General features: G+C 44.6%; 1 protein-coding gene across 1 annotated transcript in view; it reads left to right on the top strand.

Annotated features, from left to right (window-relative positions):
• The first annotated feature begins 2,840 nt into the window (after window positions 1-2,840).
• LOC135100490 (G-protein coupled receptor Mth2-like) overlaps window positions 2,841-9,521 on the top strand; it is a 14,164-nt gene continuing 7,483 nt past the window's right edge. The window contains exon 1 of the mRNA XM_064003450.1: window positions 2,841-4,586. Within this exon, the coding sequence (XP_063859520.1) occupies window positions 3,128-4,586 (1,459 nt within the window). The 5' untranslated portion in view covers window positions 2,841-3,127. The remainder of the gene's footprint in view (window positions 4,587-9,521) is intronic.

The following is a 9,521-nucleotide window of genomic DNA, read 5'->3' as shown; positions in this document are numbered from 1 at the left end:
TGGTGAGGCTCTCGTGACTCGGTGGTCACGTGCAAGCATTGAAGAATCCTTGTCCTCCCCCTGGTCTACTACGTCCAGTTCGGCTCCAAGAGTTAAGAGTCCATCTGGAGTGACCTTGCTTCCTCTCTTGTTCACGCAAGATGTCTGAGTCCAAGACACTCAAACCCCTCGCTTGAGCGTCGTTGCAGGCAACCAATGATAGCATTTCGCCCCTGTCCTCTGTAAGTACACAGCCATAAGCACACAAACCACTCCCTGGTAGTGTTTAGCCTCTGCAAGCACACAAGCTCACCCTCTGGTGGTGTCTAACCACCCCTGGTGGTGTCTTGATCCCTGCAAGCACACAAGCTCACTTTCTGATGAAGTCTGGTCCCTACAAGCACACAATCTCACTCCCTGATGGTGTCTTATCCCCGCAAGCACGCACACAAGCTCGCTCCCTGATGGTGTCTGATCCCTGTAAGCACACAAGCTCACCATCTGGTGGTGTCTAGCCTATGCAAGCATACAAATGCACTCCCAGATGGAGACTGATCCCTGCAAGCACACAGGCTCACTTCCTGATTGTATCTGCTCCCTGCAAGTACACAAGCTCAGTCCCTGAGGGTGTCTGCTCCCTACAAGCACACAAGCTCACTCTCTGATGGTGTCTGGTCTCTGTAAGCACACCAGCTTACTCCTTGATGGTGTCTGATCCCTGCAAGTACACAAACTCCCTTCCTGACGGTGTCTGGTGTCTGCCAGCACACTGCCAGCACACAAGCTCTCTCCCTGATAGGGTCTGATCTCTGCAAGCATACACACTCGTTCTCTGGTATAAGCATACAAACTCAGTCCCTGGTGATAGCCTCATCAAGCAAACAGCCTCAGTCCCTTGTGGTAGCCTCAGCAAGCAAACAAACTCAGTCCCTGGTGGTTGCCTCTGCAAGCAAACAAACTCAGTCCCTGGTGCTTGCCTCAGCAAATACTCAGTCCCTGGTGGTAGTCTCAGCAAGCAAACAAACTCCAGTCCCTGGTGGTTGCCTCTGCAAGCAAACAAACTCAGTCTCTGGTGCTTGCCTCTGCAAGCAAACAAACTCCAGTCCCTGGTGGTTGCCTCTGCAAGCAAACAAACTCCAGTCCCTGGTGGTTGCTTCTGCAAGCAAACAAACTCCAGTCCCTGGTGGTTGCCTCTGCAAGCAAACAAACTCAGTCCCTGGTGCTTGCCTCAGCAAATACTCAGTCCCTGGTGGTAGTCTCAGCAAGCATACAAACTCGGTCCCTGAACTTTTTTTTTTTTTTTTTTTTTTGCAATAATTCGCTCCTGTCCCCGTCTGGGTCATAACATGTCCTCTTTACGCAATAATTCGCTCCTGCTCCCCGTCTGGGTCCAAAGCAGGTCCTCTTCAAGCAATTATTCGCTCCTGCCCCCGTCTGGGGCCAAAGCAGGTCCTCTTCACGCAATATTCTCTCCTGCCTCCCATCTGGGTTCAAAGCAGGTCCTCTCCCCCTGGTATTCGCGGGAGTGAGAAGGCCGTCAGTGGCTCCGTGGGTCACCGTGAGGTACAGTCAACACACAAACGAACACACACTATACTTCAACCTCGGAGGGCCGGGCTTGCCTCCCACCGCTCAGTGAGCCACCGCTAACCCTCGAGCGAACACACCCCTCCTCCCCCGGTCCTCGGAGGTGCAGGTTGGCCATGCGCCGCTCCGTGCGTCACCGCCAACACACGAACGAACACACACTCCCTACCCAGTCCTCGGAGGAGCAGGGAGGCTGTCCGCAGCTCCTTGCGTCACCGCCAACGCACGAACGAACACACACTCCCTACCCAGTACTCGGAGGATTAGGGAGGACGTCCGCCGCTCCGTGCCCACCGCTAACGTACGAACGAACACACACTCCTTATACAGTCCTCGGAGGAGTAGTACATGTCCTTCACCACCATCACAGAATTTCCTGCCACTCCCAATTTTCTAGTGCAATACCGCAATTCTTCTCTAGGCACTGTTCCCACACCTTCTCCAAACATAAGCACGCAATGGACTTCCTGTCCTGCTCTCTACTCCATCAACATTCTCAAAGCAATCGTTGCGCCTCTCCCACCGCCTTCCTCAAGTAATAATACTGTAATAGCTATCGGAACCCGTGGATATACCACGGAATGATGTCAATTACAACGTTGATAGATATATATATATATATATATATATATATATATATATATATATATATATATATATATATATATATATATATATATATATATATATATATATATATATATATATTTTATTTATTTATTTATTTAAAAGAAAGAGGAGGAGGAGGAGGAGAACGAGGAGGAGGAGGGAGGAGGAGGGAGGGAGGGAGGGAGGGAGGGAGGGAGGGAGGAAAGAAGGAAGGAAGCAAGGAAGGAAGGTAGGAAGGAAGGAGGTGCAGAGGAATTATTCAAAATGTGTAGATACCAAGGCGTGGAAGTGAGGGAAGTGGATGAGGAGGAGGAGGATGAACGTAATATTTAGATAATAATAATAATAATAATAATAATAATAATAATAATAATAATACGTACATGTCTCAATATGCTGCTTTTGTTTATCGCGACGTGTGCAGAACAATAAACAAATACATAACACTTATCTGTTGATCATTAGTAAAGCATGGCCTGAGAGTGTGATCAAGTACACATGTTTATATGATAACACTTACTTGGCCATGCTTTTCGAAATCCAATGTTTTTAATCAATACATAAAAGGAGGAAATAATGTCACACGAAGTCAGTATCTTATCTTCCAGATATCACTGTAATCTAGCTGGTGACATGATAAGAGAGGTAGTGTGTGGCAGCAACAGAGCGAGTGGCCTAGTCGGAAGGGACGAGGGACCGCTCCGCTTGACAGTCTAGTCTGATCCTTAGTGGAGGTTCTGTGTACCTTGCCGCGCTCCGTGCTGACTCTAAACATATGAAGGCTGCCCTGTTTAAGAAGTGGTCTCTGTCGTGCCCTGAAGCCGTCGCGACTCATTCCTGTAATGATGCTTAGTGAGATGTGTTTACAGTGTGCACTGTGAAAACTGAATTGCGTGTTCCTCGTTTAGCAGTGATGTAAGGACCTTTCCTTATTTCTTACACCCGGGCTGTGATGGCGCTTGTGAAGTTGATACCATTATTACTGACAATTTTAAAATACGGACAAGGAGTTTCATTTGATTACGAATATCTTCCGCACAATGATGAACTTCCCGCCGTCAGAACAAGGACTAATGAATCGAGAGGTGCTCCGCCTCACTCTCTACAAGTATATGACGCTTCCATACAGAAATGTCGCTGTGACGGGAGTGAGGCTTGGGATGGCAAAGACTGCACACTGGCACAGACATATGTGGCTGTAACAAACCCTAACACTAATGAAGTTACCGGGGTCCCAACTAGTGCGTTTCGTGTGGCGATTGGTGAGGTTCGGTGCTCACAGGATCAAGTGAAGGTTCCTTTGGACCCAAACAAAGGTTTCTATAACCAGTTTTCTCTCCTTCCCAATGGATCGCTGTACTGGCAAAGACATGCCTATGAAAAATATTGTTTTGATCACACGTTCGATGAGGATGGGAGCCCTAACTTGTGGAAGGCGGAGGTGTGTCTCCCACCACCAGTCGTGCCACGATGCTGCAACAGTATGTCGCCATCTTCGGACGGTGCATGTAACACTGGTTCCGTTCAGCGATACTCGCCTCCTATCATGGTAGACGAATTAGTACTACAGTGGTTAGAAATAAATGAAAAAAGCACGAATGTGATATGCAGTGAATATGAGAACCTGCTTACTCTCCCATTGAACACATCTAAAGCAAACCTCAAGTACGAATCTAAGAGCGTGTTTCTGTCGTGGTCATTACCTGACGGGAGGGAGTACAGTCAGAGAGAAGATTATTGTGTGGAGCTCGATATCGAAGAAAAGAACTATGTTGCTTCTGTCTGTTACACCGACCAAGAGCGTCTGTGCAGCAGCGCCACTTGTGTTCGCAAATGTTGTCCTGAGGGAAAAGTCATGGTCGGGACTGAATGCGCTCCTGTTGAAGACAGGACCGATTTACTATGGACGCCTACGTTTACTGATGCAAGTGACCTTGAATCTAGTGTTAGGCCACCGGAGGACTTAACTTGGCTTTATGGATTACCTCAGTGTAACTTGTTTGTCCTTAATCCTGACGATGAAAAAAAAGAAAAATTTCTTTTGTTAAACAATGGAAAACTGTTTCGTCCGGAATGGCAAGAGTTTTATCTGCCCAGCCGTTACTGTATTGAAAACTTTGTGGAACAAGAAGAGCCTCATACAAGAGCACTTGTCTGTTTTCCCGAGGGATCAAGTGACGATGCATTGTGCGGGACCATCAACAGAAAGGTGTACCCAGTCTTGCTCCTGGTGTCCAGTGTCTGTCTTGGCGTCACCCTGGTGGTCTACATCAGCTTGGCGGACATTAGGGACAAACTGCACAGCCGCTGCCGTATATCCCTCGTGGCAGCCCTCTTCGTGGCCTACACCTTGCTGGCCACGACAAAGCTGGCCAGAGACACGCTTCCCGAAACACTCTGTTCGTGCTTTGGTGAGTATAATTACCATCGATAACATTATTATTATTATTTGATGTATTTTTTATCGTCGTCGTCGTTCTTATATCTTGACCAGACTCTCTCTCTCTCTCTCTCTCTCTCTCTCTCTCTCTCTCTCTCTCTCTCTCTCTCTCTCTCTCTCTCTCTCTCTCTCTCTCTCTCTCTCTCTCTCTCTCTCTCTCTCTCTCTCTCTCTCTCTCTCTCTCTCTCTACACACACACACACACACACACACACACACACACACACACACACACACACACACACACACACACACGAGGGCAGGATTCCTGCCTAACCACACATGTATCAGGTTACGTCCCATATTTTTATTCCTCTATTCCGCGCTGGTGAACAGAGGCTATAGGTTAAACATTACTACTACTACTACTACTACTACTACTACTACTACTACTACGGATAATAATAATAATAATAATAATAATAATAATAATAATAATAATAATAATAATAATAATAGTAACAAGAACAACACTATCTATGTATATATCTACGTATCAGGCTGAGATTTCCCATACAGTGAACAGGAGTGTAGGTGAGACAAGACGTCACGCCTTGCATCACTGTAGGAAGAACATGATACAAACACAACTTCCTTGCTCTGGTATTTTTGATCGCCTTTTCTGATGAGCGGGTATGCAATAGGAATATTATTTCAACTCGACCGCGGAGTGTCCCCCAGCCACAACGGAATAAACATAGATATAATCTGTGTAATAAAACTAGGAAAGATTAGCATAGTTTGTACGAATCTTATCAGGGACGGTACTGACTCACACGTCTGGAGAATGCTGTGCTTACGACAGAATTACCGAACCGGAAATTTTATTAAAGGCGGAAATTTTTAATTCTCTCTCTCTCTCTCTCTCTCTCTCTCTCTCTCTCTCTCTCTCTCTCTCTCTCTCTCTCTCTCTCTCTCTCTCTCTCTCTCTCTCTCTCTCTCTCTCTGACTCCCATCACTCCCATCACTATTATACTGTTCCCAATACTCAAGATAATGATGATTTTCCCGTTCCTTCATCTGAGTCATAGAAAGACTGACAGTGAAAGGTAGGCTGACAGACTAACTTACAGACATACTAATGATAGTGAGTTAATCAATTACTTAAATGGGACGTTGAGCTAAAAAAAATAAAAAAATTATTATCATTATTATTATTATTATAGCTATTATTATTATTATTATTATTATTATTATTATTATTATTATAGCTATTATTATTATTATTATTATTATTATTATTATTATTATTATTATAGCTATTATTATTATTATTATTATTATTATTATTATTATAGCTATTATTATTATTATTATTATTATTATTATTATTATTATTATTATTATTTTATTATTATTATTATTAATTATTAATATTATTATTATTATTGTATATAATTATTATTATTATTATTATTATTATTATTATTATTATTATTATTATTATTAATATAGCTGCTTTCGTTACCATCATCATCACCATTGCCTATTATTATTTTATAAAATGTACATTTTTTACGTCACGCGCCACACAGGGAAGGGGGTTCCTAGCCCCCTTGCTCCGTCCCTCTAGTCGCCTCTTACGCCTTGCAGGGAATACAATGGCAGTATTCTTGGCCCCTGCCACGGAGAAGGCTATTACTTTCCATCGGGGGCCGACGTGACCAAGAGTGTGAATGACATGTATGCAATGTGCGGTGCCTTGTCTGGGCCAACCCGTGTGGGATTACCGGCTGGTGTATGTTTATTTTTTTTATTTTTTTTATTTATTTATTTTTTTTTTTACTATAGGGATTTTTTTTTACCACAGGGACCATCATTTGCGTGGTGGTAGAATAATAATAATAATAAATAATAATAATAATAATAATAATAATTATAATAATAACAACAGTAGTAGTAGTAGTATAAGAAGTAGTAGTAGTGGTTTTAGTTGTAATAGTAGTAACCATTACAAAAAAATGAATGCACTGTACGTACGTACAGTGCATGCAGTCATCTCCAGTATCTTCGAGTGCTATGGTAATCTCAGGAAAAGGAGTGGATATTAGTCAGTCCTCTTCCCCACTCATCGGGGAACGCAGGAGGAAAGAATTTCTCAAAACAACAATCCTGTTACTTAACAGTTATAAGTAGTAGTAGTAGTAGTAGTAGTAGTAGTAGTAGTAGTAGTAACAAAGTCCACATATATGGACATTAAAGTAGTGATGGTGGTGGTAGTAGTAGTAGTAGTAGTAGTAGTAGTAGTAGTAGTAGTAGTAGTAGTAGTACTAGCAGCAGCAGTAGCAGCAGTGCCAACAACAACAACAACAGCAGGTGCAGCAGGAGTACCAGTAATAGCAGCAGCATCAGTAATAGCAGGTGCAGTAGTAGTAGTAGTAGTAGTAGTAGTAGTAGTAGTAGTAGTAGTAGTAGTAGTAGTAGTAGTAGTAGTAGTAGTAGTAGTAGCAGCAGCAGCAGCAGCAGCAACAACAACAACCAGTCGCAGTAGTATCAATAGTAGCATCAGCAGCAGCAGCAGCAGCAGCAGCAGCAGCAGCAGTAGTACTAGTAGCAGTAGCAGTAGTAATAGTAATAGTATTAATAGTGGTAGTGGTGGTGGTAGTAGTAGTAGTAGTAGTAGTGGTAGTAGTAGTAGTAGTAGTAGTAGTAGTAGTAATAATAATAGTAGTAGTAATAGCAGTAGCAGCAACAGCAGTGTTGCCAGATTGTCATTAACTTTTGGAGATCTTAAATTTTTATCTTTTGTCAGAATTTAAGAAATTACTGTAAAATCTTTTGAAATTTTAACCTGTGGGAGAGAGAATAGAACATGGAGTCAACAGGTCTTCTAACACCTAACCTCTCAAGCGTATTTGCCAGGCCTGCACAAAAAGTTTTTTCATCTCTTACTATCTTTTCCCTTTCTTCCTTGCTTCCATACAATCCCAGCACTGCGAGAATCCCTCTGTCTACTTTCTACCGTTTAGTCTGCCACTCTTATTCCTTTATGATTCTCACAATTGCCTCTATAAGTCTACTTCTTAGTCGTTCATATCTACAACACTCCACAGTAAAGTGTTCTATCGTCTCTCTCTCCCCCCTACAGAAGTTAGTCTTGGTCCTCCTCGTCCCTACTCCTGGCTTTAACCTCTAGTGTTCTAGTGAAGTGCCTCCGGTCTCTCTTTCTTCCTATACCATTTAAGCAAGTTGCACAATTCACAGGGCCAGTGGGCAGCAGGGCTTTCTACCAAATACAAAGGTCTCGTTGAGATTCTTTTCCTGAACAGACTGTAATACAATCAGCACCACCACAACCCTCAGTTGCAACAACAACAGCAGTAGTAACTTATGAACTAAAGAAAATAAAGGAAGCTACAACAAGTCGTTATACCAGCGTGTGGGATTCCCGGTAGTAGTAGTAGTGGTGGTGGTGGTGGTGGTGGTGGTGGTGGTGGTGGTATTTCAGTAGCACCAGCAGCAATAGTAGTGATGATGACGGATAAAGATAACGGTTGAGGGCTTGAAAGTAGGCGATTGCGTAAATACTCGTATCTAAGCATGCGCACACACAAGTAGAAATTGTCATACATACAAAGGGTGCTAGTAGCCTCGTTACCTGGCAGCACTTCACAGGTTTTTTTTTTTTTACCATGAACAACAACTACTACTAGTAGTACTATTAGAACAGCAACAGTAACAACAACATCAATCATAATTAATAATAATAATAATAATTAATAATAATAATAATAATAATCAATTATTATTATTATTATTATTATTATTATTATTATTATTATTATTATTATTATTACGCCCCACTGGGGGGTAACGGGGGACCGGCGACTCCTTAGGGGTTGCTGTCCCCCACCGCTAACCTACGTTCTATCCGATCGGCCAATGGCATGGCATAGGCATGTCTTTACCCCCGACACCTTTACCTCCAGGTGTTGGGTTGGGCACGTGTACGCTCTACACTTCTCGGCCGGTAATTCCCCCGGCTATACCGGGGGTGCACACTCCCTGTCCTCCGCGGGGACCCCCGCACCAAAGCAGGGTCCCCCAGGGTCGCCTGTCGGCCCTCCCAATCATGCCTTAAGTCGGATTACATCACCTTCGACGATGTTGGTCCTGCGGTGGCCAGGATGTGAACGAGCCACCACCGTCAATTGCATTGCCTTTCCTGGGCATAGGTGCCGGCAGGGGCGTGCAGGAGGGGCGTTGTGGCTCTGGTTCACCGGCTAGACTGGCTGGAGTGATCAGCACTGGTCTCTGTCGAGGTTCGTTGGTGAAGGATGACACTCAGGTCCGTCGAATTTTCCGATGCGCTGCTGTGCGCAAGGCCCGATGCTGTGGCACTCGGGACGCTTCCACTTGCAGATGTCAATTTGTCAAACTAGTTCGCTGTACACTATCTAGTCCTGTAATACACTCCAACTATTCCCCCTGGATACCGGAGGGATCGGTGACGGAGGCGCCGACGGGGAATGTCCCCCGGTGCGCCGAAAGCACAAGCGTCCGCACTCCCTGGGTCTGTAGACGGGACACTACACGTTAGTCTTAGTCAGTCACGAGGTGGAGAGTCGATCCTCTGCAAGACACTGGCGGAGATGCTGTCGGGAAGCTTCCTGGCTTCCTGAAGGCGGAGGTCGCTGAGCACACTGCCTCCGCTTACCAGAGATACCTTGTTTTCTGTCCTCGTCGGTCTGTCCTCGCTTCCCACGATGGTTGTTGTTGTTATTCCCAGCGCCAGGCCCACTGTGCTGGGTTAGCAGTAGTTTTTCATCCAAACACAGGCCTCTCGCCTGCGTCTACTACCCTCTCACAGCTCATGTGCGCGCCCACAGGCGCGTGGGTACTTGTGTGTGGGTGTATGTGGGTAGGTATGTGAGGGCTTGGGTGTAGGTGCGTGTGTGTGTTTGGG

Source organism: Scylla paramamosain, chromosome 5 (assembly GCF_035594125.1).
Source record: "Scylla paramamosain isolate STU-SP2022 chromosome 5, ASM3559412v1, whole genome shotgun sequence".
Classification (NCBI taxonomy): domain Eukaryota; kingdom Metazoa; phylum Arthropoda; class Malacostraca; order Decapoda; family Portunidae; genus Scylla; species Scylla paramamosain.
This window is presented reverse-complemented; position numbering and strand designations above follow the sequence as displayed.